The sequence below is a fragment of the Dromaius novaehollandiae genome, chromosome 35 (genome assembly GCF_036370855.1).
Source record: "Dromaius novaehollandiae isolate bDroNov1 chromosome 35, bDroNov1.hap1, whole genome shotgun sequence".
Taxonomy (NCBI): Eukaryota; Metazoa; Chordata; class Aves; order Casuariiformes; family Dromaiidae; genus Dromaius; species Dromaius novaehollandiae.
This window is the reverse complement of record NC_088134.1, coordinates 732,908-760,300: the sequence shown is the minus strand read 5'-3', so window position 1 is coordinate 760,300 and position 27,393 is coordinate 732,908. Positions and strand designations below refer to the sequence as shown.

General features: G+C 71.9%; 6 protein-coding genes across 10 annotated transcripts; 3 read left to right on the top strand and 3 right to left on the bottom strand.

The window, feature by feature from the left end:
• Positions 1–1,054: 1,054 nt before the first annotated feature.
• RBM14 (RNA binding motif protein 14) lies at positions 1,055–10,475 on the bottom strand. Its single transcript, XM_064503224.1, has 3 exons — positions 10,012–10,475; positions 4,222–5,860; positions 1,055–3,244 (listed from the first exon to the last, which is right to left on the bottom strand). The coding sequence occupies exons 1-3, from the start codon at positions 10,355–10,357 to the stop codon at positions 3,037–3,039; spliced, it is 2,193 nt and encodes a 730-aa protein (XP_064359294.1). The 5' UTR covers positions 10,358–10,475; the 3' UTR covers positions 1,055–3,036.
• A 460-nt stretch (positions 10,476–10,935) lies between these two features.
• CCS (copper chaperone for superoxide dismutase) lies at positions 10,936–13,439 on the bottom strand. The gene is made up of 7 exons (XM_064503261.1): positions 13,295–13,439; positions 12,564–12,636; positions 11,852–12,200; positions 11,702–11,762; positions 11,417–11,494; positions 11,206–11,309; positions 10,936–11,132 (listed from the first exon to the last, which is right to left on the bottom strand). Exons 1-7 carry the CDS (start codon positions 13,328–13,330, stop codon positions 10,997–10,999), a joined length of 837 nt encoding a protein of 278 aa, XP_064359331.1. The 5' UTR covers positions 13,331–13,439; the 3' UTR covers positions 10,936–10,996.
• A 411-nt stretch (positions 13,440–13,850) lies between these two features.
• Positions 13,851–16,224, top strand: CCDC87 (coiled-coil domain containing 87). The gene has a single exon (XM_064503229.1). The coding sequence runs from the start codon at positions 14,111–14,113 to the stop codon at positions 16,064–16,066; it is 1,956 nt and encodes a 651-aa protein (XP_064359299.1). The 5' UTR covers positions 13,851–14,110; the 3' UTR covers positions 16,067–16,224.
• An 8-nt stretch (positions 16,225–16,232) lies between these two features.
• LOC112996591 (putative nuclease HARBI1) lies at positions 16,233–19,058 on the bottom strand. 3 transcript variants are annotated; one of them, XM_064503243.1, is made up of 3 exons: positions 18,976–19,058; positions 17,292–18,019; positions 16,233–17,009 (listed from the first exon to the last, which is right to left on the bottom strand). In XM_064503243.1, exons 2-3 carry the CDS (start codon positions 18,007–18,009, stop codon positions 16,612–16,614), a joined length of 1,116 nt encoding a protein of 371 aa, XP_064359313.1. In that variant the 5' UTR covers positions 18,010–18,019; positions 18,976–19,058; the 3' UTR covers positions 16,233–16,611. The 3 variants fall into 3 exon arrangements, with proteins under 3 accessions (XP_064359313.1, XP_064359314.1, XP_025977946.2); XM_064503244.1 differs by lacking the exon at positions 18,976–19,058 and adding an exon at positions 18,524–18,833; XM_026122161.2 differs by lacking the exon at positions 18,976–19,058 and having other exon boundaries at positions 17,292–18,517.
• A 225-nt stretch (positions 19,059–19,283) lies between these two features.
• On the top strand, positions 19,284–24,392 carry LOC135325301 (RNA-binding protein 4B-like). Of its 3 annotated transcripts, none has more exons than XM_064503254.1 (4): positions 19,284–19,390; positions 19,799–20,221; positions 22,533–23,231; positions 24,260–24,392. In XM_064503254.1, the coding sequence occupies exons 2-3, from the start codon at positions 19,810–19,812 to the stop codon at positions 23,222–23,224; spliced, it is 1,104 nt and encodes a 367-aa protein (XP_064359324.1). In that variant the 5' UTR covers positions 19,284–19,390; positions 19,799–19,809; the 3' UTR covers positions 23,225–23,231; positions 24,260–24,392. The 3 variants fall into 3 exon arrangements, with proteins under 3 accessions (XP_064359324.1, XP_064359325.1, XP_064359323.1); XM_064503255.1 differs by lacking the exon at positions 24,260–24,392 and adding an exon at positions 23,723–23,854; XM_064503253.1 differs by lacking the exon at positions 24,260–24,392 and having other exon boundaries at positions 22,533–23,863.
• A 536-nt stretch (positions 24,393–24,928) lies between these two features.
• Positions 24,929–27,177, top strand: ZNRD2 (zinc ribbon domain containing 2). Its single transcript, XM_064503269.1, has 4 exons — positions 24,929–25,061; positions 25,527–25,678; positions 26,028–26,112; positions 26,792–27,177. Exons 1-4 carry the CDS (start codon positions 25,046–25,048, stop codon positions 27,139–27,141), a joined length of 603 nt encoding a protein of 200 aa, XP_064359339.1. The 5' UTR covers positions 24,929–25,045; the 3' UTR covers positions 27,142–27,177.
• The last annotated feature ends 216 nt before the right edge of the window (positions 27,178–27,393 follow it).

The window sequence follows — 27,393 nt, the reverse complement described above, 5'->3', positions numbered from 1 at the left end:
GCTCTCTCCCTGCCTCCCTCCCCTCCCTGTTCCCGAGCTCGTTACCCTGCGCTGGTTAATGATTCTCCTGCTATGGCGATAAGGCGCCGCGTGGCTCCAGCAGCGTCCACGGGGTCGGACTTCCCGATCCGAACAGGACCACGAAACTGGGTCGTTCCAAGTCTTCTCTGTGAGGTGGCTCCGTATTTTTAATTAATAGTTCTCAGCTAGAGGCGATTCCTCCAAAAAAAAAAGACGCTAACGGTCCTCGCGGCTGCCGCCGCGGAGCTACGGCTGGGACAGCGCGCGCAGCGCAAACCTGGCCGCGCGTCTGGTACCAGCGGCAAGCGCGTGGGCGTGCGCTGCTTTTCTGTAAACACCTGAACTGCTGCTTACTGCGGTCTGGCCCCGATAACGTAGGTCGTGCCGACCCGAGGAGGCGCGCGGCGGCCCTTCCACTGCCGTAACACCGCGGGAGACGGGGATGGTCTCGGCCGCGGGCTGCACACGCGCTGGGCGAGCGGCTTCTCCCTGTGCAAACAAGCAGCGACAAAACCGCCCAGCCGGTCCCAGCCGCCCCCGCGAAAGGCGGACGTTAAACGGGAGCGATGCAGCCGACGTGCGAGCGCCCGTATCGTTCCAGGACGCCCGGGAAGCCCCGGGGACGTTTCCCTCCCGCAGGACGGCAGTCCGGGGCCGGGCGACTCGCCGCGACCCTCCCTCCGTCCCGCCGACCGCTCTTACCGCAAGAGGCGCGAGCCGCCGCCGAGCGCTGGACTTCCACGGCAGAGCTGCTCCCGCTTCCTCCGCCTCCGGCTCCCCCTCCGCCGGCTCAGCGACCGCACCGAGCTGCCCCTCCGCAGAGCGGCCGCGGGCCGAGGCGGCGCCGATCTCACCGGAGCAGGGCGCGCGCTCGGCAATGCGGCTGCTGGACGGGGCTATTTAAAAGATCTGCATTTACCAGAAACCTGGGGGTCTCCAGGAAAAACGCAGCCTAAAGAGCGCGAATACCTTTTCTTTCAGAGGAAATGAGCTACTGACTCCCCAGCTCAGAGAACAGATAACGCAGCAGACAAAACGTTTTAGAAACTTTAATAATCGCTCCAGTAGTGAAAAACACAAGTCGGCCTACGAGATACAAGTTGGCCACACGTCGCTAGTTGAATGCACAGAGGAATCATGAACGTTTATCCGGTTATTACTACGCTGATGAAGTTTTGTTTAGTGAGCTGCTCAGATTAAAAGGAAGTATTGGCCTGATAGAAAAGCAATCGAATGTCGTATTTAAACAAAGGCATTTTGGATTCAAAACAAGGGAACAAACAGTAATCTGTATCCTGCAGCACGTCACACATTCAGCTTTTCTTCTCAAAACCAGTTTCTGTAACAAAGAAATGGTACTGGGAATCGGTTACCCGAGACGGATCGTTAATAGCGCGTGTCGGAGATGCCACCTAACGAGCCCGAAGCCACCGAGCAGCGAGCGCAGCTCCGGGATGTCCGCGCCGGCCCGGCGGTCGGCATGCCGCGTCAGCGCTTACCGCGCCGGGGCTCCGGGACGGGGCCGCTCGCTCCGAGTCCGAGCGCGTCTCCGGCGGAAACCGCCTCGGTGCTTTTAACCGCTCGCTTGTCCGCGCTCGTCCTGGGCGGCAGCGGCTCTGCGGCAAACGAGCTGGTTAACGAGCCAGACGGCCGCGGAACGGTTTGCACCGACAGCCGACGACGACAGCGCGCGAGGAGCTGGCGTGCGCTCGCCGGCCCGGGAAGTTGGCGAAATGCCGGGGACGGGCGGAAGCGCCCCGCGGCGCCGGCCCAAAGCCGCTCCTGCGCCGCCCGCGAGCAGCGCCGACCCCCCGGCCCCGGCCCCGGGGGTGCCGCCAACGCCGAGTCCAGCGGGCGCAGAGGCACCTCGGTCCCGCTGCCGGCACCGCGGGGCTCCCTCCGCCCGCGCCCGCTCCCTCCCGTGCGCCGGGCCGCCCCGCGCGCTCGCTCTCCCCGCTCCTCCGCTGCCCCGCCGTCCCCTCCGCACAAATTCCTCGCAGAAATTCACCCCCCAGCTTTCGCCAGCCACATACGACAAGACCGCGCGTCCCCGCTCCCTTCTCCCCTCGCGTCACCACCCGCGCGGTGGCTGCGCGGACGCTGTTTTTCCCTTGGTTCGCCTCTAGCACGAAGGCAAAGGTGCCGAGAGAACGCGGGACGGCATCCCTGAAGCCGCTAAAAACACGGGAGTATCCCTGAAACCGGGGGGAAAGCAAAACAGAAAACACTGGACAACCGTTTCTAAACTGTAAATAGCCCAGCATTTTATTTACAGTCATACAAAATCTCACTCGTTTCCCATGTATCAGTTCTAACGTCACGCCTAGAGCAAACTTAACACTGGTGTAAGAAGAAAAGGGGACTCTCACGTCGTATAAAAGAGCGCTCGCTCTTCCCTTCAGCGGCAGCAATCGCTCGGGCTGTAAAAACAGCGCTGAGCAACAATTGTGGGGACGCCGCATCGGAGCCTGCCAGGAGCAGTCTGCCTTACTAACGAGCCCGAAGACGAGCAAGGAGCCGCAAGCGGAACGATTCCACGTGAGCTACGGCATCGGAGCGCGACGGCAGCGGGAAGGACCCGGCGGCGGGGGCTCCGCCGCGGGCAGCGAACTGCGCAGCCACCCCAGCGCTCCCGGGCTCGGGGCGCCGAGGTTCCTGAAACCGTGAGTTGTATCGTTCTAAAAACCCAACGAAAAAGAAAAAAAAAGAACAAGGCAGCTAAAAATAACCGTCCCCCGCCCCGCGCGGAACGAAGGCCGGGAGGACGCTGAGGCGCTGGACTCCCGCGCTCGCCGAGGAGGGACGCTGGCGTCCTCAGCCAAGCGACACAAGGAGCGAGAGCCAAACGCGCGGCCGCGTCGACACCTGAGAGCGCGGGAGGGGGAGGAACGCGCGATTCGGAGAACCGAAGAGAAAGCGAGCCTAAGAAAGAGGCGGATTGGCTTTATGCTAAGAAAGAACGTCCCGACGGGGAATGTTTAACCGTGGCCCGCACCCGGGATGGGGCCGCCCCCGCTACAGGCGGCGCTGGTAACCGGAGTGCATCCGGGCCGTGTGCATGTAATCGCCATAGCCGCCCGAGTAGCGGGCGTAATCGGAATGTGCTTCTGGAAGGCGGCGGTAATCCATCGGGGACTTTGTCGGCGAACGGCGGTACGCGAGCGGCGAGTCCGCTAAACGACGGTAATCTGAGAGGTCAGATAAACGGCGATCGGAATTGTACCTGGTCGAGAGAAGAGACATTTCGTGAATAGAGCGAGGGGGTTAGGAGAGCCCAACGCCGCGGCCGGGAAGGCGCGCGCGCCGCGGAGATCCCTCCAGGGCCAGACGGGAACCGCTTCCGGCAGGAGGGCGCCCAGAATCCTGAAACGCGCCGGCGCGGAGACGGCTCGTTAGCGCTCGTCTCGCCCGGGCGTACCGCGGGAGCGCGCGGCTCGATCCGCTCTGCTCGGAGCGGTCTGGCCTCGGACAGCGAAACGTTGCTATTTTTAAGCCTCCCGCAGTGGATGCGGGGAGCGCTCGGGACAAAACCGAAGCCAATTTCCCCCAGTTCTCGGGCAGCCGGGAGGCGAGGGGAGGACGGGGCTGCCGCCCGCAGGGATCAGGATTCTGGGCGCCGCGTCGCTGGGCCGCCGCTCCGGATGGGCGCGAGGCGGCAGCCGGCCCCCACGAGCGCGCCCAGGGCTCTGCCCGCCGCCGGGACAGTCGCGCCCTTCGCCGTCTCAGCGGGACGCCGACATCGAGACGCAGCAGCCGCACCCCGCCTGGCCCCCCCCCGGACGCCTCCAGCCCCCCAGCCCGAACCTCGCGCGCGGCTGGCGGGAGGAAGCCCCGCGCGCATCCAGCGCAACCGGCGGATCTGGAAAAAAAGGGGGGTGAGCCCAGCCCCGCACCCCCCCCGGGCAGACGCACCGCGCGCTTCGCACAAGCGGAGGGGTTACGCGAGGGGCTGCGACCGGCGGAGGGGAAAGCCGCTTCGTCGCCTCGCCGGCGTGGTGTGAGTAACGCCCGCGCCCCCCCAGCGCTTCAGAGCGACGCGGTTTAGTGTGTTAGCGGGACGCGCTCCGCTCCGGACGGAGCTCAGAGGCGGAGGCCTGCGCCGCGCCGGGCGCTCGCGCCCTGGACGGCGCGGCGGGATCCTCGGGGCGGAGGCGCTACGCGCGCTACGCGCACGGCACCGTCCCTGGCCTGGGTGCGTACCTTTTAGCCAGAGCAGCCGACTTTTTGTAAGGATCGTCATAGCCAGCGCTCCGGGGCGGGGAGAGGCGGGTGCGCTCGTACGGCGGTGCGACAGCGGCAGCGGCGGTCTGAGAGATGCCCAGGTACGAGGCTGCCTGCTGCCCCAGCTGGCTCGGCCCGTCGTACGCGGTCCCCGGCTGAGCTCGGTAGGCGGCCAAGGAGGCGGCGGCGGGCTGCTGCGCTGCGTACGACGCCGCCATGGAGCCGGAGGCCTGCGCCCTGTAGGCCGCGGCGAGCGGCGCGGAGGCCTGCGCCTTGTAGGACGCCGCCGCGGCCTGGCTGTTGTAGGAGGCGGCCAGCGAGGAGGCGGCCTGGGCGCCGTAGCCGGCGGAGAGGGCGGCGGCGGACTGGGCGCCGTAGGAGCCGGGCAGGCTGGCGGCGGGCTGGGCGCCGTAGGAGGCCGAGTGGCCGGCGGCGGGCTGGGCGCCGTAGGAGGCCGAGAGCGCGGCGGCGGGCTGGGCGCCGTAGGAGGCCGCGTGGCCGCCCAGGGGCTGGCCGCCGTACGCGGCCGCGTGGCCCGCGGCGGCCTGGGCGCCGTAGGAGGCGGCGTGCGCGGCCACGGGCTGGGCGCCGTAGGAGGCCGAGAGCGCGGCGCCGGGCTGGGCGCCGTAGGAGGAGGCGGCGTGGCCCTCGGCGGGCTGGGCGCCGTAGGAGGCGGCGTGGCCCGCGGCGGCCTGGGCGCCGTAGGAGGCGGCGTGCGTGGCCACGGCCTGGGCGCCGTAGGAGGCGGCGGGGCCCGCGGCGGCCTGGGCGCCGTAGGCGGCGGCGTGGGCGGCCGAGGCCTGGGCGCCGTAGGAGGCCGAGTAGCCGGTGGCGGCCTGGGCGCCGTAGGAGGAGGCCAGGGCCGCGGACTGGACGCCGTAGCCCGAGAGCTGGGAGGCGGCGGGCTGGGCGCCGTAGGAGGCCGCGGCCTGGGCGCCGTAGGAGGAGAGGGAGGCGGCGGCGGGCTGGGCGCCGGAGGCCCCCAGGGAGGCGGCCGCCTGGGCGCGGTAGGCGCTGCCCAGCGAGGCGGAGGGCTGGGCGCGGTAGGCGGCCGCCTGGCCGGTGGTGGGCTGCGGGCGGTAGGCCATGCCCAGCGAGGCCGAGGGCTGGGCGCGGTACGTGGCGCCCAGGGAGGCGGAGGGCTGGGCGCGGTAGGCGGCCGGCTGCGCCGTCATGGGGAGCGTCACCGCCGAGTAGCCGGCTCTGGAGGGGGAGCGCCGCAGCGGGCTCCGGTCCCTCCCGAAGTAGGAGGGGGAGGCGGGCCGCGCCTGCGCGTCGAAGGAGTCGTACTTGCCGGCGCCGCTGCCGCCGAAGCGCTGCTGGTAGTCGTACAGCGAGGAGGAGGCGTATCCCGCCGCGGCCGAGGGGAAGGTGGAGTCCGCGGCCCTGCGCTGGTCAAAACCGTCTATCTTGGGCTGAAACTTTTCCCTATACTCCAGACCTATTCTCTTGTTCTTGTCAACAACGATGCCTGCCTGGATAGGCTGGGCCGCTCCCTTTTTCTGAACGTTAGTAGAGAGTTCCACATTGACTCTTCTTCCTTTCACTTCCTTCCCATTAAGATTTTCGATGGCAACTTTTGCATCTGCTTCGTTCTCCATGTGAACAAATGCATAGTCTGATAAAGCAGCAGACAGAGGGTTATCAGTGGGGGAGAAAACAACATTTTGTTACAGGATCGAACTTACTTAACGAGGCGCGCGTCTCTCGGCTGCCGCTCACACGCAGCCCGGCGCGCGGCCCGTCGAACGAGCTGCAGCAGCGCCGCGCGGCTTAGCAAGGTCCGCAGCTGTCACGGTCTAACGAGAACGGGAGAGAGGAACAAGCACTGGTATCTGAACAGGCTCCTTTCACGTCCTACCTGCCCTGCCGCTAGAAAAATCCCAAATCCTTCGAATCCCCACATCTAGCTCGCACAGGGCGGTGCAACTGCAGCCATCTCTGCGGTCACAGCTGCAATTTAAAACAACAGCGGCGTCGACAGCCGGGACTCTCCCCAGTTACTGGGTGAGACTTTGCGCTTCCCACCGATCCGAGCAGGGCGCTCGCTGTTCGAGGCCGTTCGCGACGCGATGAACCCGTCTGCCGGCACCGCGACACCAACCCGCCCGGCGCCACGAGCCGCACCGAGGCCGGCGCTGCTCCGGGGCTCGGGGCGCTCCGGGGCCCCGCCAGCACCGCCAGCCTCCGCGCGCCTCCACGCCCATCGTCTACGGAGACCTGAGCTCGAGCAGAGCAACCTACCGCATCTCAGCTTGTCTGGCTTACGGGAGCAAAACGAGTGTTTTCTTATGACCCAAACTAGCTAATGCCTTGAGGCAACCGCACGTTCTCCCAGTTTAGTACTGGAAAAGCAGGAATCGCCAGGAATTTTAAGGAAGAAGTACTGTTCCCAATGAAATTCACCCCCCACCTATTGTTTCCACACTGCGTCCGTAAGCTCCCAGGAGCCTCGAGTCAGCTAGCGCGCTAGGAGAGCCGACATCCCAGCTAAGAGGGACGACGATAAACAGTAACACAAATATCTGCTGGTTTCGTTAAAACGCTAATTATACCGTGGTGGCAGGAGTTCAGACGAAGCCTCCCCAACACGCACCGGCCCCCTGTGCGCTCACACGGGCCTTCGAGACACAGGTATCCGCTCAATCCGCTCAGGAATTTAACCTCCCGGGAGGGAAAACCGGCCGTGCTCCTTGCTAAGGTCACCAGGGAACAGGGATCACTCAACACACAGGGATTCGCCAAGCCTTTCGGAAGCAACGAGCGTCCCACACCCGAGCGGGCGGCAGAGGCGACAGCTTACGAGGGGCACTGAAGCAACGCCCCACCCGCGCGGGAGGACGGCCGCCGCGCTCAGCGCTGGGGACAGCGGAGAAGGGCGCTGTGACACCGAGGGGGCACCCGGGGCCACCGCAGGAAACTCTGCCCCTTCGGCCGAGTCGGGAAAGTGGAAGCCACGTCCGAGAGCGGCAGAAGCGGAAGCTGGGCACGGCCGTGTTCGGAGGGGGCCTCTCCGCCCGCGCTGCTGGGGCCTGGAGGCTCTTTCAAAGCGCTCACGCCGGGAGGGACGGAGGCCAAGGACAGAGGAACTCGGGTCGGTGACATGTTACACGTGTCCAGAAGCAAAGGAAAAAGGCTGCAAGGAGCCAAGCAAACAACAGACAGCGCAGCGAAGGGAATCATTAACGAGGCATCGAAGCAGAGACGTCGGAAAGCCAGTCAGAAGAGACAGGAGAGAGAAGCGTGAGAGACAGGACAGCTCCAGCCCAGAAGCTCGCTGCTCCCCTGCGCTAGGCTTTGCTCCCGGGGGGAAAGCGGGCTATGCTGCGCGGTGCGGGACGCTGCGGCCAGCCCGGACCCGCATTCACTCCCCGGGGGATGATACCGAAGTGTGGCCTTCCCCTAGAGCCACCACAGCTGATTAATTGAGCTGGCACCGTTAACGACAGCACGTGAGGCAGGAGGCGGCCGGAGGGGGGCTCGAGCCATGCCCGTGTCAGAGCTCAGGGCCGCCGTGGCGCTGATGGAAACGCGGGCCGAGCTCCAGGCCCGTTCCGCGGTCACGTATCCCATAGGAGAGCGGTTCCCTCCTCCGCAGCGGGGGGAACGGGCGAGGGACAGTCGCGTGGCGTGCGCCTGCGAGCGCCGCACTGCCCACGGGAGCCCCCGGCGGCTTCCCGCGGGTCCGGGGGGGGCAGGGAGGGGCTTCGTCCCAGAGTCGCGTCACGACGGGTCCGGGAGGTCGGGAGGCGGCGCAGGGCGCAGCGGGCGTTTTGCTCCGGGGCAGGACGGGGGCTGATTTCAGCACCTCCCTCGGTGGCGGAATCGTGCTGCCGGACAAGCGCGCAGCCCCGGGCTGCGTCCCAGAACCGGCTAGAAAAGCAGAGACACCGCTTGCGGCATCTTCCTTTCCATCCGTGCGCGGTCGCGCGGGCTTACCGCGGCCTCTGGTACGTAACCAGCGCTGGCACAAACGAGCGTGCCCGCTGACAGCTAGCCTAAGTCTACAGCCAGGTCCTTTGCCTCACACCGCTCCCACTTACAGCTTTTCTGGGGCTTTTCTGAGCTTTGTTTCAGCTTTTAGTACCTGGGTTCTAGGACTGAGCAAAAGGGACAGAAAGTTTCAGACAACGCATTCACAGCATTTCAGCACACTCAGAGGTATCGCTCGCTAAGTGACACAGCCAGCGCTAGAGCTGGGTGAACAGCGCGCCATCGTCTCGAGTTCCAGCTAAAACGCAGTAAATTTGAACGTTACTGTGCCTGTCGCTGCTGGTTTTGCTCCTCTTCCTCTCCGCACCAAGATCCCACCCCTCTCTCTGCTCCTTTCAGCGTTTCACAGCAGACTAAGGAGCCGCAGAGCACGCTTGCTGCCGGAGACGACACCGCGTAGATGCTACACCTGACCGACGGCCCCGCGACTGAAAAGCTCCTGCCCTTCCGTCGCACACCTCGTTCCGGCAGCGCCTAGCCCAAACCCCACCTGCTCTGCCCGGTTCCGCCTCCACCCCCCTCCGGGGGCCCTCGGGGAGCCCACAGACCCTCCGGGGGCCCTCGGGGAGCCCACAGACCAAACCCAGACTGAAGCAACGCCAGAGGCACCGCTTAGGTGCCGTTTCTTAATGGTAACGGACTCCACGGGGAAAGTCTGCTCCTGGCGGGGCAGGATGGATCGGGAAGGAGCCTTTGAGGCTGCGACCTGGGACGAGAGAGCAGAGGTAACAAGATCACCTACCCACGAGGGGTTGGAGCTGACGGAGGCGTCCGCCCCGGGAACGAAACCGTGTCCGGAGCAGCCGCCGCACCTGGTGCCTCCCGCTGAGGGGAGGCTCTGCGCCCCGGGCACGACACGTGGGGAGCAGCTACTCCGCACCAAGCTCAGGGGAACGGAGAGCTGTCTCAGCACAGAGCAGTTTGTGCCAGTGACTCTGTGTTCCCCAGTTAAACTGTGCTGACAGGGTCCTCGATGCAGATCAGAGGCCCCTCAGGAACTTTTACAGCGCGTATAAGAGTTTTACTGCTTCAAAAAAGGTTTTTTGCTTCAAAACCGCCGCTCCAGCAGATGGGGGAGCGGCTCGCTACGAGCTGGAGCGGACATGGAGGGGCGCGGGACCCGGGCAGGACCGCGGGACGGTTGCGGCAGGGCAAGGGGAGGCACGGGGCAAACTACGGGAGGACGCAGAGATGTGAGCGGCACGCGCGCGGGCGGTGGGTTATCCCTGCCGAACCAGAGCAGGGCCGGTGAGGTGATGGTGAGAGCTGCAGCCTAATAGCAAAAGCAGGAGAAGGCGACCCCGGTTAGAAGGGGGGCGGGAGGTGGTGGGTTTGAGCGGGGCAGACGGGAGGCGCGGGGCCTAGGAGAGGGAGCGGCACCGGGACCACGGTCCTGGGCAGTGCACGGGGCCGCCACCGGATCAGACGGGAGGGGAAGGCACGACATCCCCTCGAGCCGGACGGAAAACGGGTCATCCCGAGCCCGACCCGGGGGACGGAGCAGCTCCGAGGACGGAAGTTCGCAACCAACCGGCCGGGGCCATGGCGGGAAGCACCCAAGGGACGGAGAGAGGCCCTGGGCGCCCGGCGAGGGCTCGGGGGCCGACCCCCACGCTGGGGGGGGCGGTCGTTAACGGCAGCAAGGGGGGCGCGAGCCCCCGCCCGCACCGCGGCGAGCTGCGGAGGGCGAAACGGCGGGAGAGGGGCCGGGGGGAGGCAGCACGCTGCCTTAAGGGCGGGGGAGAGCGGCCCGGTCCGTGGCGGCGGGTCGGGTACCTTTGACCACGTCGCACTCGACGACGGTGCCGTACTGCTGGAAGAGCGAGCGGAGCTCGCCGCTGGTGCAGGCGGCCGAGACGTTGCCGACGAAGATCTTGCAGGTGTTGGTGGGCCGAGGCCGGGAGGGCTCGACCACGATGCGGCGGCCGTGCAGCTGGTGGCCGTTGAGCTGGGTGATGGCGCGGGCGGCCGCCGCCTCATCCCGCAGGTGCACGAAGGCGAACTGCTTCATGAGGGCGACGCCGAGCACAGGCCCGGCGACGCCGGCGAACAGCTCGCTCAGCTCCTCCGCCGTGGCCTCCTCGGGCACGTTGCCCACGAAGAGCTTTATGCCGGGACGCATGGCGGCGAGCGGGAACGCGGCACCGCGGCGCCCTCACAAAATGGCGACGACACCGCCTCAGCGCGGAGGGGAGCGGCGGCCGCGCACTGCGCCTGCGCGCTGCCCGCCCCCCGCGCGCCGCCCCCCACCGCGCCTGCGCGCCGCCCGCCCCGCGCGCGCCTCCCTCACTGCGCCTGCGCGCCGCCCGCCCCGCGCGCGCGCCTCCCTCACTGCGCCGGCGCGGGCCCCTCCCGCCGGCTTCACTGCGCCTGCGCGCCCCTTCGCCCCGCCCCCCTCCTCCGCGGCGCTTAGCAACGCCCCCATCACCCACCCTCCCCCCCCGGCCACGGCGCGTAACGGTCCTAACGGCCGCCCCGCGGCAGCGCGCATGCGCCAGCGCCCTCCCGCGCCACAAAATGGAGCCCGCCGAGGCCACGCCCACTCTTAAAGGGGCCGCGGGCCACTTCTTCTTCCGCTGGGGAAACGTACAGCGCCAAGCACACACAAACGCGCCTTTGTACAGCGCCAGGCACACACAACCCCCGTGCCGTGCCGTGCCGCGCCGCGCGGGCCCGAGCCCCCAAGAAAGACACGCCAAGGAGGGAGCGGACGGAGGGTTTATTGTCAGCCTAGGGGCGGCGGTGGCGGTGGCGGGCGCTCCTAGAGGTGCGGGGCCGGCTGCCCCGGGGGCCGCTCCCGGTCCCGCTCGTCCCAGAGCGTCAGCCCGTCGCAGGTGCAGAGGCGCTTGGGGTTCTCGAAGAGCCCGGCCGCCCGGGCCACCACGCCGCAGGCCAGCCTGCGGGGAGGGAGGGGTGAGCGGCGCCCCCCCGGCCGCCCCCCGCCCCCCCCCCCGGCCGCCCCCCGCCTACCTGGGCCCCGAGTTCCCCGTCACCGCCGAGAGCGGGTGCGAGCCCCGGCCCAGGTCGTCCTCGCCCGCGTCCACCACCACCGAGCGCCCGATGATGTCCCAGACCTGGGGGCGCAGGCGGCGCAGGGGGGCTCAGCGCCCTCCGAGGGGCCCGTGGCCAGGCTGCAGCCCCCCCGGCCCCCTGCCCCCCCCCCCGGGCCCCCCGGCCTCACCTTCAGGCGCGAGTCCTCCAGGCGGAAGGTGGCTCTGCCCGTGGCGTCGGCCCAGATGTTGCCCAGGTCCCCGACGTGCTGTGGGGGGCGGCGGGAGGGGGTCACATCCCCCTGGGGGGGTCACGGCCATGTCCATGTCCCCATGAGGGGGTCACAGCCACATCCCCATCCCCATGGGGGGGGTCGTGGCCATGTCTCCATCTCCAAGGGGGGGTCACAGCCATGTCCCCGTCCCCACAGGGGGGTCACGTCCCCGTCCCCGCTGCCCCCCGGGGCCCGACTCACCCGGTGCTCGTCCTGGGGTCCCCCATGGCGCTCCCCGTCCGGGTTGAAATGGTCCCCGCAGCTGTCGGGGGGGGACACGGTTTGTGAGGGGGGTGACATCGGGGCAGAGGCATGCCCCGGACGCCTGGGCCCCCCCGCCGCCCCCGTTACCTGTCGCAGGCGTCCGAGAGGTCGCCAAACTCGTGGACGTGGAGCCCGTGGGGCCCCGGCTGGAGCCCGTCGACGGTGCCCTCGACCAGGCAGCGCTGGGGGGAGACCTGCACGAAGCGCAGCAGCCCCCACACCGCCCCGGGGCCCCGCAGCGCCGCCACCGCCGCCGCCACCGGGCCCCCGGGGCCCCCCGGGCCACCAGCGCGCTCGCCTGCGGCGGGGCCGCCCATGCCGCGCAGCACCGCCCGGCGCCCCGAGGCCTCCAGCCGCTCCCGCACCTGCTCGGCCGCCACGCTGGCCTCCACCAGCACCGTCTGCGAGTCCAGGCGCACGTCGAGCACCCGCACGCCTGCCGGAGAGGGCAGGTGGCGGCGGGGCCCGCGGCGGGGACGGGGCACAGGGATGGGACGGGGACAGAGATGGAGATGCGATGGGGACGGGGACAAGGACAGGATGGGGACGGAAACAGGACGGAGCACAGGGATGGGACGGGACGGGGATGAGGATGGGATGGGGACAGGGACAGGACAAGATGGGGATGTGGATGGAACAGGGATGGGGATGGAAATAGGATGGAGCACAGGGCTGGGGACGGGGACGGTCCAGGGATGGGGATGTGGACAGGGACAGGGACGGGGATGGGGACAGGACCAGGACAGGGATGAGGATGGGATGGGGACGAGGACAAGTGGATGACGGGGACGGCGCTCACCTGCCAGCCCCCGCAGTGCCTCCCGCACGGCCTCCACGCAGCTCTCGCAGGTCATCTGCACCGAGAACTCCAGCTGCAAGAGGGGACGCAGGTGAGACGGGCAGGGGCTGCGCCCCAAAATCCCCCTGCTTGGAGCCCTGCCCCCCCAACCCCTCACTGCTTGGGGCCTTGCACCCTCTAAACTGCCCAGCGTGGGGCTCTGAACCCCCAACCCCCCTTGCTCAGGGCCCTGCACCCCCAAAGTCTCCCTGTATGGAGCCTTGAACCCCCAACCTCCCCTGCACGGGGCTCTGCACCCCCTAAACCGCCCAGCGTGGGGCTTTGCATCCCACAAAAAACCCTGCATGGAGCCCTGCACCCCCAAACCCTCCTGTACAGGGCCCTGCACCCCTAAAACCCCCCTGCACAGGACTCTGCACCCCAAAACCCCCCTGCACGGGGCCTTACACCCCCAAATCCCCCCTGCACGGGGCTCTGCACCCCCAAACTCCCCCTGTACAGGGCCTTACACCCCCAAACCCCCTCTGCACCCCCAAAACCCCCCTGCACGGGGCCCTGCACCCCCAAAACCCCCCTGCTTGGGGCTCTGCACCCTCAACCCCCCCCGTACGGGGCCCCAAACCCCCAAACCGCGCTGCACGGGGCCACAAGCCCCCCTGCACGGGGCCCTGCACCCCCAGGCCCCGTCCCGCCCCCCGCCCCGTGCCGCCGCGGCCCGCGGCGCCCCTCACCCGGCAGCTGGTCGCCGCTGGGTCCGGCGTCGCCATGGCCGCGGCCTTTGTCCCCGCCGCGGAACCCCCGCGCAGGACGCGCGGCGCGGCCGGACCGCCGCGGCCACGGACCGGAAGCGCCGCCAGACGGGGGCGTGCCGCCCCCTCGGCCACTTCCGGCGTGCCGTCGCCATGGAAACGTTGGGCCGCCGCCGGGCCCGGGGCGCGCTGGAGCCGGTGCGGGGGGGCCCGGCCGGTGGGGGCGGTTCAAGGGGGATTTGGGCTTTTTTGGGAGTCCTGAGGGGGTGTTTGGGGGGTCTGCGAGGGGGCTGGGGGTCGTGAGGGAGCGTTTTGGGGGAGTTTGGGGGGGTTCAAGGGTATTTTGGGGGTGTTGGGGGTCTTGAGGGGGCTGGGGGATTTTGAGGAGCATTTAGGCGGTTTGGGGGGTTTGAGGGGGTGTTCTGAGGAGGCGTTCGGGTGTCTTGAGGAGGTGTTGGGGGTTCTGGGGGTGTTTAGGGGTCCTGGGGAGGTGTTTTGCGGGGCGTTTGGGGGTATTTGGGGGGCATTGGGGGGCTTCTAGGGCTATTCAGGGGGCTTGGGGGTGCTGAGGGGGTGTTTTGGGGGTATTTGTCCTCCTCAAGGAGGTCAAGCGATTTGGGGGAGTGTTCAGGTGCTTTGGGGGTGCTTTGGGGGCACCACAAAGGGAGGCAGGGGCGGATCTGGGACCCCTGGTTTAAGGGGGAGATTCAAGGGTGCCCGTTGTGGGGGGAGCCTTTGTTGTAGGGTGATTTTGGGGCGGTTCAGGACGGTTCAGGGTGCTCCGCTCCAGGCCCTGCCATGAGCCGAGCCATGGCCCAGGCCCCCAGGGCCAAGCCAGGGCCGCAGCCGGCGGGAGGAGGCGCCCAGCGGCCCGAGGAGCCCGGCTGCCCCGTCCCCACGTCGCTGCCGGTGCCAACCCGGCTGCTGGAGCAGTGCCTGGCGCCGGCCCGGCAGCCCGAGGAGCCGCGCGTCCGGCGCGCTTTCTGCGACACCATCCTGGCCGCCTCCCGGGAGAGGCTGGCGACGGACGTGCGGGAGCTGGGGAGCATCCCGTCGCCGGACCTCAGCCGCGTCCCCCACTGGCTTTCCGCCGGCGGGACCCGCTTCCCGCTGTCGGCGCTGCGGGAGCTGCCCTGCGAGGCGATCCGCACCGCCTGCCCGCAGCCCTCCTGCTCTGACCGCCGCCCCGGCGCCGAGCGGCCCGAGCCCGGCTCCTGCTCGCTGCCGGACCTGAGGGAGGGCCGGCGGCTCCTGGACGAGCTGGGGCTGCCCCGGCCCCCCCGGCGCCTCTCCCCGCTGGCGCTGGCTCCCCGCGGGGAGCCGGAGGCGGCCGGCAGCCTCGCGGCCGTGGCGGAGGATCTCCGCCGGCTGACGCAGCGGGCGGTGGAGCGGGAGCCGGGCGAGGACCCGCGGCTGCCGCCCCTCCTCGCCGCGCTCACACGCCGCAGCCAGGACGACGCTCGGCTCCGGCGCCTCCGGGCGCAGCTCCGGCAGGATGAGCCGCCGCCGCCGCCCCCCGCGCGCCCGCGGCCCCCCGGCACTCCGCGGCCCATCCCGGCGGCGAGGGCGGCCGTGCTGCGGGTGCCCGGCCGGGCCTCGGCGGCCGCGGTGACGCTGCGGGGCTTCGCGCCGCTGTGCGGCGACCTGCTGCGGGACCCGCACGCGGCCGCCCTGGACGCCGGGCTCTGCCCGGGCGCGGAGGTGCGGGAGGTCTACGCGGAGCTGCGGAAGATCCTCCCCGGCGAGCGGCTGCGCTTCGACCGCGAGCCCCTGGTGCAGCCCTCGGCCGCGGACCGGGATCTCTCCTCCGCGGCACTGCCCCGGGCGCGGGAGGAGCTGCCGATCAACGCGGAGCTCCGCACGGCGCTGCCGGCGGCACGGCACGGCTCCGAGGCGCCCGCCGCCCCCGGGAACGCGCCCTGGAAGCAGAGAGGCTCCTGGCAGCGGTGCTGGAAAAGCGCCTTCGGCTTCGATGACTACCTGAAGTTCGTCTCCACCGCGGAGACCGACTACCTGCACGTGATATTCAGCCTGCGCGGCCGAGCCGGCGAGGAGGAGGAGGCGGCGGCGGCCACACGGGTCTGCCGGGAGCAGCGGGAGCTGCCGCCGCAGGAAGCAGAGCAGCGAGCCCCACGGGGCAGCTCCGGTGCGGAGCCGTTCGAGCCGGGGCTGTGGAAACCGGGGGAGCCGGAGCCGCCCAGGGAGACGGGGCCGCTGCAGAGGCGCCTGGAGCGGCTCTGGGCCGCGCTGCGCGTCCCCGGCCAGGAGAAACTCGCCATGGCCGTCAAGTACGGCAGCGGCGCGGGCTCCGCGCTCCTCCCGGCCGCGCTGGAGGCCTGGGAGGCGGCCGCCGGCCGCATCCGGGAGCGCGAGCTCCTGCTCGCTCGGCTGGAGGTGCTGGAAGCGGCCGCCTCCGACCCCAACCGCTTCTTCGCGAGGGAGCCGGGCCGCCGCGCGAGCCGGGCCGGAGAGGCGCGGACCCGGAGGCGCCTGCACGCCGCCATCGCCCGCCGCGACGCCGCGCTCTCCGCCGCCCTGCGGACGATCCGGGCCCGGTTCGGCGACACGGTGACCTTCCGGGGCCGCCCCTACCTGGAGAAGATGCGCTGGGACAAGGTGGAGATGCTCTACTGGCTGCAGCAGCGCCGCCGCGCCGGGCTGCTGGCCGGGGCCCCGCCGCCATGGAGGGAGCCGGCGGGGAGGCTCCCGCCGCTGGGCCACGAGGCACCCGCACGCCTCGCCGGAGGCTCCTGACCCCGAGCCGGGCCCGGAGGGTGTCGGAGCGTCGGGAGAGGGCGGGAAGTGCTGAAAACGGTCAATAAACGGGCGGGAGAGGGGCGGCGCGGGGGTTCCCTGCTGCGAGGAGCCCCGGCAGCCCCCGGCGCGCCGCCCCCCGTCCCAGCAGCAGCCCAGACGCCTCTACTAGAAAAATATGTTTATTTTCCCCCCCGAAAACGAAGGAGTGCCACCAGGGCGGGACGGGGCTCCCGTCTCCAGCGCCGAGGCCGCACAGGGAGTGTCGCCAGCTCCCCCCGGCCCCAGGTCCCCGAGCGCCGGAGGCGTCGTGCTGCCGCTCGCCCCGTCTCCATCACCCCCACGCGCGGGCAGGGCCCGGCGCTCGCTCCGCGTCCGCGTCTGGGAGGCCTCGGGGCGCCCGCTGCCCCGCTGCCCCTCTGCCCGGCGCCCTCCTGCCCCTCAGTCACTAACCTCCACGGGGGGAAGGAACCGGGTTTCCCCGCGGAGCCGGGCGCCCAGCTCGACGCCGGGTCCGGGGCGCTTCGCGGGGCGGCGCGGGCGGCCTAGGCGAGGCCGTCCTTGACCTGCTGCACGATCCGCGCCCGCACGGCCCGGGCCTCGCTGGAGATCTGGACGTAGGGCGTCTGCACGGGCAGCTCAGGCTCGGCGTCGGCGCCGGGCGGCTCGGCGCCCTCGGGCAGCTCCAGGGGCATGCGGCGGCTGAGGGCGATGTTGTGCAGGATGCAGCAGGCCAGGAAGATCTGGCAGACCTTCTGCGGCGTGTACTGCAGCGAGCCGCTGGCCTTGTCCAGGCAGCGGAAGCGCAGCCGGAGCAGGGCGCAGGTCTGGCGCAGTGCCGCCAGCGCCTCGTGGTGCAGCGCGTTGTAGCGCTCCTCCGCCGGGCTGCACGGGAACAGGATGGGCGTCATCAGCCACGTTTTCAGCGGGTAGCTCCGGTCTCCTGCGGACGGGGGGGAAAGGAGGCGTGAGCGCCCACGTCCCCGCGCCGCCGCCGCCGCCTCCAGGAGTGCTGAACCCCCCTGGGAGAGGACAGCCGCTCCCGGCGCTCGTGCGGCGGGGAAGCGGCGTTTGCTCCGTGTTTATCCCCCCTCGGGCTCCTGCGGCTCCCTGCCAACCCTGCGCATCCCGATCCGGCCGGAGACGCCCCGGCCCTGCCGCAAAGGGACCCGCGGGCCCCCCGTCCCGCCCCCTCCCTCCGCGGCCCGGCGGTGCCGCCACTCACCCAGCAGCCAGGCGCCGTCGAGCCGGGCGCCGTCGAGCAGCCGGGCCAGGGCCGAGTTCTCCAGCACGGCGGCGTTGGGGCAGGAGCCGGGGAACTTGGCCACCACGTTGGTGATGGTGCCGCGGGCGTCGCACACCACCTGCATGTTCATGGAGTGGTAGTTGCGGGCGTTGCGGTAGGCCAGCTCGTTCTCGGAGGGCGCCCGCAGCGCCACGTGCATGCTGCCCAGCAGCCCCAGCACGCCGGGGAAGGGCCCCGCCGGCGGCCCCGGCGCCCGGCCCGGCGCGGGGAAGGCGATGTAGCGCGCCGCCCGCCGCTGCAGCGCCTCCAGGAACTGCGCCAGGCAGTTGGACATGGCGGACTGGCTGATGCCGGTGGTGTCCCGCGTGGCCGTCTGGAAGGAGCCGGAGGCCAGGAAGGTGAGGGCGGAGGTGACCTTGACGGCCACGGGCAGCGCGTGGCTGCGGCCCGTGAGGCTCTCCAGGTCGGAGCCCAGCTCGCTGCAGAGCCCGGCGATGGCGGCCTTGTCGAGGCGGTAGCGCCGCAGCACCTGCTCCTCGCTGAGGTCCAGGAAGGAGCTGCGGGCCCGGTACACCCGGTGCTCGGGGTAGAAGCGCCGGCGGCGGCCCCGCTTCCGCCGCGCCCCGGCCGCCGCCGCCGCCGCCGCCTCGCTGCTCCGCTCCCGCACCCGCCGCAGCAGCAGCACCGAGTCCGACATGGCCCCGCGCCTGCGGGCGGGAGGGAGGGGGGGCGTCAGGGCGCGGGGGGGCGCGGCCGACGGGTCCGGGGGGCAGGACGGGGGCAGGAATGGGGCCGGGGGGGGAGGACGGGGGTCAAGGGCTGTACAAGGGGCAAGATGGGGGGCCGGAGGGGGAAGGGGGTCAGGATCAGGGCCGAGGGGGCAGAATTGGGGCCAGGGGGGCAGAACAGGGGCAGGGGGGCAGGATGGGGGCCGAGGGGCCAGAAGGGGGGTCAGGATCAGGGCCGAGGGGGCAGAATTGGGGCCAGGGGGGCAGAACAGGGGCAGGGGGGCAGGATGGGGGCCGAGGGGCCAGAAGGGGGGGGTCAGGATCAGGGCCGGGGGGGGCAGAATTGGGGCCGGGGGGCAGAACAGGGGCGGGGGGGCAGGATGGGGGCCGAGGGGCCAGAAGGGGGGTCAGGATCAGGGCCGGGGGGGGCAGAACAGGGGCGGGGGGGCAGGATGGGGGCCGAGGGCTGCGCAGGGGCAGGACCGGGGCTGGGGGAGGCAGTGGGACAAGGGGGAAGGGACCCTGGAGAGGGCGTGGCCAAGGCGAGGGGCGTGGCCAAGGCGAGGGGGCGTGGCCAGCCCGCTCCAGGCGAGGCCGCTTGAGGCCCGGCGGGGGCGGAACCTCAGGGCGGGGGGCGGGGCTCGCCTTGGGGGCGAGGCCTCCCGGCGGCGGCGAGGGGCGGGGCTCCCCGATGGGGGCCGTTCCAGGCCCGGCGGGGGCGGGGCTCCCCGGTGGGGCGGGGCTCCCAGCGCCGATGAGGGGCGGGGCTCCCCGGCGGGGGCGACTCCAGGCCCGGAGGAGGCGGGGCTGCTGGTGAGGGCGGGACTCCGGCAGGGGCGGGGCTCCCGGTGACGGGCGGGGCTCGCCGCGGGCCCGGCGGGGCGGTTCTCCCCCCTCCCCGCGCCCCTCCCTCCGCCCCCGGCGCCGGCACCGACCCGGCTCCGCCGCTCGCGCCGCTCCGACCCCGCCGGGCTCCGCGGCGCCGCCAGGCCCCGCCCCCTCGCCCCCTCCCCGATTGGCCGCCGCCGCCCTCACGTGACCGGAACCTCCCCCTCTCTCCGGCCCCCGCGCTCCACATCCGGGCCGCCGCGCGGCGCGATTGGCCGCCGGGCGCGCGCGCCTCGGCCCTGACGTCAGCCCGCGCGCGCGCGCGGGCGCGGGCCCGGCCGCGCCCCGCGGCGGCTCGGCCAATCGCGCCGCGGCGCCCGGGCGGCGGCAGCCAATCAGCGGCCGCGGCGCCGCGCGCGGGGCGGGGCGCCGCGGAGGGGAGGGGGCGCCGCGGGGTGGAGCCGCCACCGCCGCCATTTTGTCGCCGTCACCCGTCCCGGCGCGCGCGGAGGAGACGTTGTGGTGAGCGGCCGCCTCCCCCCGGCCCCGCGCGGGCGCCGCGGCCTCCCGGGGCCTCCCGTTGTCCCTGGGCCGCCCCCGGGCGTCGGGGCCTCGCTCTCCGCCCCGAGGCGGCCGCCCTCGGGCCTCCGGGCCCTCCCCCGCCGCGGCCCGCCCCGCGGGGCGGCCCTGAGCGGCGCCCCCCCCCCCCCCCCCCCCGCCGGGCGGCCCGGCCCAGCCCCGTATCAGCCTCCACCGCGGCCCCGCGGGGCGGATGGGGCCCTTCCGCGGCCCCCGGGGCTGCCCGAGGTGTCCGGGGCCGGCGGCGCCGGGGGAAGGGGTCCTGCCCGGGGGCGGGAGCCGGGAGGGGCGGCCCGAGCCGCCGCCGCGCGCCCCGGCGTCCCCGTGACCGGTTGTCTGTCCCCGGCGCAGGCTTGGCCGCGATGGTGAAGCTGTTCATCGGGAACCTGCCGCGGGAGGCGACGGAGCAGGAGATCCGCTCGCTCTTCGAGCAGTACGGCAAGGTGCTGGAGTGCGACATCATCAAGAACTACGGCTTCGTGCACATCGAGGACAAGACGGCGGCCGAGGACGCCATCCGCAACCTGCACCACCACAAGCTGCACGGCGTCTGCATCAACGTGGAGGCCAGCAAGAACAAGAGCAAGGCCTCCACCAAGCTGCACGTGGGCAACATCAGCCCCACCTGCACCAACCTGGAGCTGCGGGCCAAGTTCGAGGAGTACGGCCCCGTCATCGAGTGCGACATCGTCAAGGACTACGCCTTCGTGCACATGGAGCGGGCCGAGGACGCGGTGGAGGCCATCCGCGGCCTGGACAACACCGAGTTCCAAGGTGAAACATGAACCGGGGCCGGTGCGGCCTTCGCTAGGAGTAGGTAGCGCCAGGCTGTGCCCCGAGGAAGCGGGTCAGGTAGGAGAGCAGGGTGCCGAGGCCGTCTCCGAGCGCGGGGAGGGGCCGCTCGAGGCGGGCGCTCCGGCTCCGGCGCAGCTCTCGCCTGCTGCCTGTGCCAGCTGCAGCCCGTGGCAGGGAGCCCCCAGCCTGCGGTGGGGCCCAGTCCCCTGCGCGCTGCCTCCTCCAGGGCCTCATGCCGTCACCCGGCCCTTGGCGGCCAGATTCGGATCCCTCTGGGATCCGCTCGCCCAGGCAGCGAGGGGCTGCCCCTCCCCAAAGGCAGGGAGACAGGGAACCGGGGCCGCCCGCAGCGTCACGGAGCTCCCCGCGGTCGTGGGCCCGCCGAGCTAGTGCAGACCGTCCCGGAGACGTCCCGGGGGAGACGGCAGGCAGGCGTGGGGGGGAGTGTGGGGGGCGGGCGATGGTCCCTGGCCATCGCTGTGGTCTGGGGGGGCTGCGGGGCCCCTCGGGGCTCTGGAGCCAGAAGCTGGAGTCGTTTGTGGCCTCTTGTCCTCCCCGGCAGCACGTGCAGCGAGGGTCAGCTCCTGGCCTCGTGCTGCTGGAGGGAGAGAGGGTAATGGCAGAAAAAGTCACTTTTCCCGAGTTTCCGACACCAAACAAGCAGGCGCATGGACTCAGAGGCAGCCTCTGCCTGTCCCTAGGTGCCCGGCTGCTCTTCCGGCTGCGATCCAACACTGGCCACGCAAAACACTAGCTTGCACGTCCCGTGCTGTCCCCAGCCCGGCCCGTGGGGCTTCTCTGTGCGCAGAGAGGCCCGAGCCGTGCGGACGGTGCTCCGTGGCCGGTGCCGGCAGCCAAAGCCGGCTTCGGTGGCCGGGGAGGGGCGCAGGCGCGGGAGGGAGGCAGGACGGGCGCCGCAGTGGGGAGGGAGTCGCTCCGAAACGGCGCTCCGGCTCCGGGGGACGGAGTTACGCCCCGGCTCCTAGGTAAGAGCGAGGCTGTCGGTGCCGAGAGCCGCGACCCAGAATCCGCTGGTCAAACGCAGGCGCTTTCCCTGAAAACGTGCGGGAAATGGTTCCCCCGGGCTCTGCGGCGCAGCCGGGGCCAGACGGAGCTGCGGGGCTTCCTCCTCCCGGCCTCGAGCCGGGGCTGTGCGCTCCCCCGCTGCAGGCAGGTTTACACGGAAAATCCGGGCGGGAGCCTTTGGCGAGCGACCTTCCCCGAGCTGCCGCCTCCCCTCGGAGGCGGCCGAGTGCGGATGCGGAGCCGCGACGGCTCCGGCCTTAGCGTTCCCGTTAGGAAGAGCCTCGGAAGCAGCGGCGTAAGCGCTGCCTAGCCGGGGAAGCCGTGCGGAGCCGCCACACGCTCGTCTGCTTCTGCCCCTCTGGGCCGGGCTCGCGCGAGCGAAGCAGAGTCCCAAGAGAGGCTGCTTCCGTGCGATTCCTCGTCCCCAGGGAAGTCGTGTCCGCGCTGGTCCTCGTCCCGCTCCCCTCCCTGGGCAGAGCGGCCGTAAACGGCCTCCCGCCGGGGCTCCCCGCCCCCCTCAGCGCCCGCAGCCCTGGCTCTGCTCCCGGAGCTTCCTCGCAGCCTGCTCCCCCTCTTCTTCCCCGTGTCCCGGCGGAGCCCGGCTGCCCTTCCCTGCATCCGCGTGGCCCTGGCCCGGCACCGTGCTGGGAGGCGGCTGCGCTCCCCGGGGAACGGAGAGGCTCTGGTGCGGCGGCACCGCTGGCGGCTCTTCCCCCCAAACCCTTCCGCTTCTCCGGCTCGTGGCTGGCGCCGGGAGGCCGCGGATGGGCTCTCGCCGTCGAGTTCCGGCGCGGAAGCCCCGGGGAGTCGCTGTCGGTGTCCGAGCGGGGCAGACGAGCCCGGTTGGTCCCACGACCCCCGTGGGAAGCGGAACGGGCTGGTTTTATTCCCCCCCTTCCCAAGAGCCTTTTCTGGATGCCGTTTCGCAGCCCGTCTCTGGGGGCAGAGCCCGGCTTCACGCTGGCTCCGAGTCTGGCTCCGCGTCCCCTTGCGGGTTGCGTGGGGTGTCCGAGCGCGCTGCCCGGCGCCGTGCGGCTGCGTCCGCCGGCGGTATCCAGAGCCTCCGGGGCCGCCCGGCTCTGCCGGAGCGCGGTTCCTGCCGGTGAGCCGGGGCCGCTCGGGCCCCGCGCGGAGGAGCGGCCGCCGGTCGGGCTGCCTCGCCCCGCCGGGGCGGTGGGTTCGGCTCGCTCTCGGGTGAATCTCTTGCCTCCCCTCTGTGGCCTCCGTTAATTATAGCAACCCTTCTTGCGTCTGTTTCTTCAAGGCAAGCGGATGCGCGTGCAGTTGTCCACGAGCCGGCTCAGGACCGCGCCCGGGATGGGAGACAAGAGCGGCTGCTACCGGTGCGGGAAGGAAGGGCACTGGTCTAAAGAGTGTCCGGTAGATCGCCCGGGGCAAGTGGCTGACTTTACCGAGGCCTATAATGAGCAGTACGGAGCGGTGCGCACTCCCTACCCCGCGGGCTATGGGGAGACCATGTATTACGATGACGGGTATGGCGGAATGGTCGACTACTACAAGCGCTACCGCGTGAGGTCCTACGCGACGGCCTCCGCGTACGACGCCTACGCGGAGCAGACCATGGCCCAGTACTCGCAGTACGCGCAGTACTCGCAGGTGCAGTCCACGGCCATGGCCGCCACCACAGCCATGGCCAGCCGCATCCCCACCACCCTAGACCCGTACGATAGAGCTCTGCTGCCGACCCCGGGCGCGGCCGCCGCCGTGGCCGCCGCCGCCACCGCGGCCGCCGCGGCCGCCTCCTCCACCTATTACACCCGCGATAGAAGCCCCCTGCGCCGCACGGCAGCCGCGGCCACCACCGTCGGAGAGGCGTACACTTACGATCGTAGTCAGCTGTCGCCGGTCTCGTCGGTCGCTCGGGCCTCCCTCTACGACATGCAGCGGTTCGAGCGGGACCCGTACGCGGACCGGGCGCGGTACTCGGCGTTTTGAGCCGGAGGTGAGAGCGTTGTGGGTTGCAGGACGCGCGCGGTGCTGCGGGCGGTCGGGGCCGCCCCGGCGCCAGGTCGGGCCGCGCTGGGGCTGCCGCTCGCGCCCCTCCCGAAGCGAGCGGTGGTGGTGGGAGCCCGGCGGCGCCGGCCGCTTCTCCGCGGCGCCGAGGACGGGGCTTCTTGACCGGCGGCTGCTCCCCGCCCTCCCGCCCCAGCTCCGCAGCTCAGCTAGAACCCGCGGTGGGAGCGGAGCAGCCTCCGTGCCCGCGCGGAGCGGCACGGCCACGGTGCTATCCCGGCCCCCGCCCTGGGACGGGCCGCGCTCCCGTCTGTCCCCCATCCCCCCCCCCCCCCCCCCCCGAGCCGCCCGGCTCCACCGTGAAGCGCAGCAGCCCCCGCCGGGGCCTCGCGCCGCTCCCGGTCTCCCCCCGCTCCATGCCGGAGCCGCCCCACCGCCTCCCGGCCCGCGGCCCGGTTGTAATCGGCCTTAATCTCCCAGGAGGTGACCCCAGAGAGGAAGAAGCTTGGCAGGAAAATCCCTCCCCGAGGAAGCGGCTCTGGGCTTTCCCCGTGCGCTGGGAATGGCAGAGACTTTGCCGCGGCACCGGAGAGCGGCGCCCGGCGGCGCCCGGAGGCTCGGCGCAGCTCCCGGCCTGGTCCGTAGCCGCAGCGGACGGTGCAGCGTCAGGTTAGACGTGCCCCGGGCCGCCGCCGCCGCCGCGGGTCTCGCCTCGCACAGACAAAGCTCCTTCCCGGCGCGCTCCACCGCGCGGCCCGGCCTCGGGGGCGGTGTGGGGGGAGGCGGGGGCCGAGCCGGTGGCGGACCCCCCCGCCCTGCGGGGCGCTGCGGGCAGCCTGGGAGGAGGAGGAGGAGGAGGAGGAAGGAGCCGCGGACAGCCCCGGCGCCGAGCCGCCCCGCAGCAGCGAGGGAACAGAGCGGCCCGCCGCGAAGCCCGGCCCTGGCTCCGGGGGCCTCGGGGGGCCGCGGCCATGGCCCCCCCGCAAGCGCTTGACCCTCTGCTGTGCTTTCTTGCAGGTCGCGTGTGCCGGGGTGGAAGCGTCCGGCCGGACCCCCCGCGCCCGCCCGCCCGCCGCCCCCCCGCCGCGGGCCCCGCGGCGCCGCCGCCCTGCGCTTTTTTTTATGGAGGTTCCTGCGTCTCGGTCCCGCTGCGGCCCCCCCCCGAGCCCCCCCCTTCCCCCCCCCCCAGTCCCTAATTTAACTCCCGGTGCCCCCCCGACCCTGCTGTGGGCTCGCTGTCTTCCAGGTAACTCGCCCCCGCGGGGCCGGGCGCTGCCCACCCCCTCCACCCCCCCCACCCCAGTAGACGCTGTGTCCATTATTGCCCCCCCCTCCATCTCCCCCCCCCGGCTTTTCCAGTGAAATAAACGTTTCCCACAGAGGCGCCTGGTCCTGTCGTGCTTGGGGGGGGGGGGGAAGGAGGGGTCTGGGTCTGCGGGGGGAGGGAACCCCTGGATGGGGGGTCCCCGGGGGGGCAGGAAGGGGAGGGGTCCCTGCATGCCTCCCCCCCGGGTGGGGGGCTGGTGGAGGGGGCCCCCCTGGCTCTTTGGGGGGTGGGGGGGAGTCCCCCCCTTTCCCCAGTCTCGTGTGTGTGCGTGGGGGGGCCCACAGTGGCCTCCTTATTCCTTTATAGCCCGCGCCCCCCCCCCCCCCCCCCCCGCCTTAGCGCTGCTGCTGGCGGGGGGGCCGGATGCCCGCGTCCCCCGCGGCCGGGGGGACCCATTTCCCGGCCGGACCTGCCCGCCGGCGCCGCTTTTCCGGCCGGACCCGTCCGGTGACGTCACTTCCGGCGGGGAGCGGACCATGGCGCTGAACGCGGGTGCGGGCGGCGGCGGCGGGGTTCCCCCCCCCCCACCCGCGTCCCTGTGTCCCCCCCGGGCCCGGGGCGCCCCCTCGCGGCCGCCCCTCCCGGCACAGGGGCCCCGCGGAGCCTCTGGGGCCCCCGTTACCGTCCCCCCCCCCCATCAACGCGTCCCCGTGTCCCCCCCGCAACTGCCCCCTCGTGACTGTCCCTCCCGGTCACCGTGTCCCCGCGTCCCCCGGTGCCCGTGTCCCCATGTCCCCCGGGTCCCCCACGTTCCCCCCGCCCGGGTCGCCGGGTTCCCTGGGTCCCCACGTCCCCGTGTCCCCCGCGCCGGTGTCCCCTTATCCCCCCCACGCGTGTCCCCATGTCCCCCCCGCCCGTGTCCCCACGTCCCCGTGTCCCCCCCGCCCGTGTCCCTGGGTCCCCCGGCCCCCCCCCACTCCCGTGTCCCCACGTCCCCCGGTGCCCGTGTCCCCGCAGGGGCGTCGGAGCCGGGCTGGGAGCCGCCGCCGGAGGCGGAGCGGAAGGTGCTGGCGGCGCGGCGGGAGCGGCAGGAGCGCATCAGCCACGCCATGGGGGAGTACCTGCTGCGGGGGTACCGCATGCTGGGGGAGTGCTGCCCGGACTGCGGGGTACGGGGGGGCACCGGGGGGGTCTGGGGGGGGCACCGGGGGGGGCACACACACCCCCACCGCCCCCCATCCCGCCCTGCTGCGGGGGTACCGCGTGCTGGGGGAGTGCTGCCCGGACTGCGGGGTACGGGGGGGCACGGGGGGGGCACCGGGGGGGTCTGGGGGGGGCACCGGGGGGGTCACACACACCCCCACTGCCCCCCATCCCGCCCTGCTGCGGGGGTACCGCGTGCTGGGGGAGTGCTGCCCGGACTGCGGGGTATGGGGGGGGCACGGGGGGGGGTATGGGGGGGGCACGGGGGGGGGAAGGGGGGGGCACACACGCTCACCCCCCCGCTCCCCCCCCCAGACCATCCTGCTGCAGGACAAGCAGCGGCAGCTCTACTGCGTCGCCTGCCAGGAGCTGGACTCCGACGCCGACAAGGACGACCCCGGTACGGGGGGGGGGGGACGGGGGGGCTGGGGGCGGGGGGGGATCCAGGGATGGGGACGGGGACGGGGTGGGGGCAGGAATTGGGGAGGGGGATGGGGACGGGGGTCTCGGGATGGGGGCAGGAATTGGGGTCTGGGGTCTGGGGCTGCGTTTGGGGACAGGAATTGGGACCAGGGATGGGGAGGGGGGCGGGAATTGGGGAGGGGGATGGGGAGGGGGGTCTCGGGATGGGGAGGGGGGTGGGAATTGGGACCGGGGATGGGGAGGGGGGCGGGAATTGGGACCGGGGATGGGGAGGGGGGTGGGAATTGGGGAGGGGGATGGGGAGGGGGGTTTCGGGATGGGGAGGGGGGTGGGAATTGGGGAGGGGGATGGGGAGGGGGGTCTCGGGATGGGGAGGGGGGTGGGAATTGGGGAGGGGGATGGGGAGGGGGCGGGAATTGGGGAGGGGGAGGGGGAGGGGGGTCTAGCTGTGGGGCTGGAGACTGGGAAGAAGGTTGGGGTCTTGGTCTGGGGACGGGAACTGGGGACTGGGATGGGGAGGGGGGTCTAGTTGTGGGGTTGGGGACAGGGCCGGGGATCCGGAGGATCCAGGGGGATCCAGGGGGATCCAGGAGGATCGGGGGGATCCGGGGGGATCCGGGGGTCCGGCCCCGCTGACGCCGGCCGGCGCCCCGCAGCGCTCAGCGCCCAGGCCGCCCTCTCGCAGGCCCGCGAGCACCAGCGGGCCGGAGCCTCCCCGGGGCCGCGGCCGGCGGCGCGGCGGCCCGAGCACTGCGAGGGGGCGGCCCCCCCCGAGCCGGCGGCGATGGCGGCAACGGCGGCGGCGGCCCCCCCCCCGGCCGAGCCGGGGCCCCCCGAGGAGGCGGCGGTGCTGGCGGCCGCCCGGGCCGCGGTGCTGCGCAAGCTGGGCTGGGCGGCCCGCGAGCTGCCGCGCTGCTCCTCCGCCGAGGCGGCCGTGCAGCTCTGCGCCCTGGTGCGCGCCTGCGCCGAGGCGCTGCGGGGGCTGCGGGGGCTGGCGCCGCCCTGACCCCCCCCCGGGCCCCCCATAAAGCTCTGCACCCGCCGCCGCCTCCCGCTGCTCATTTGGGGACGGGGCGGGGGGGGGACACACACGCGCGCCGGGGGCCCCTCTTCCCCTCCGCCACGGCCCCTGCACGCTGCCCCGCCGTGGGGCAGGGCCCTGGGGCACATGGGAGGGCTGGGGGGCAGGTCGGGGGGACTGGGGGGCAGGTTGGGGGCACTGGGGGGCAGATTGGGGGCGCTGGGGGGCAGGTTGGGG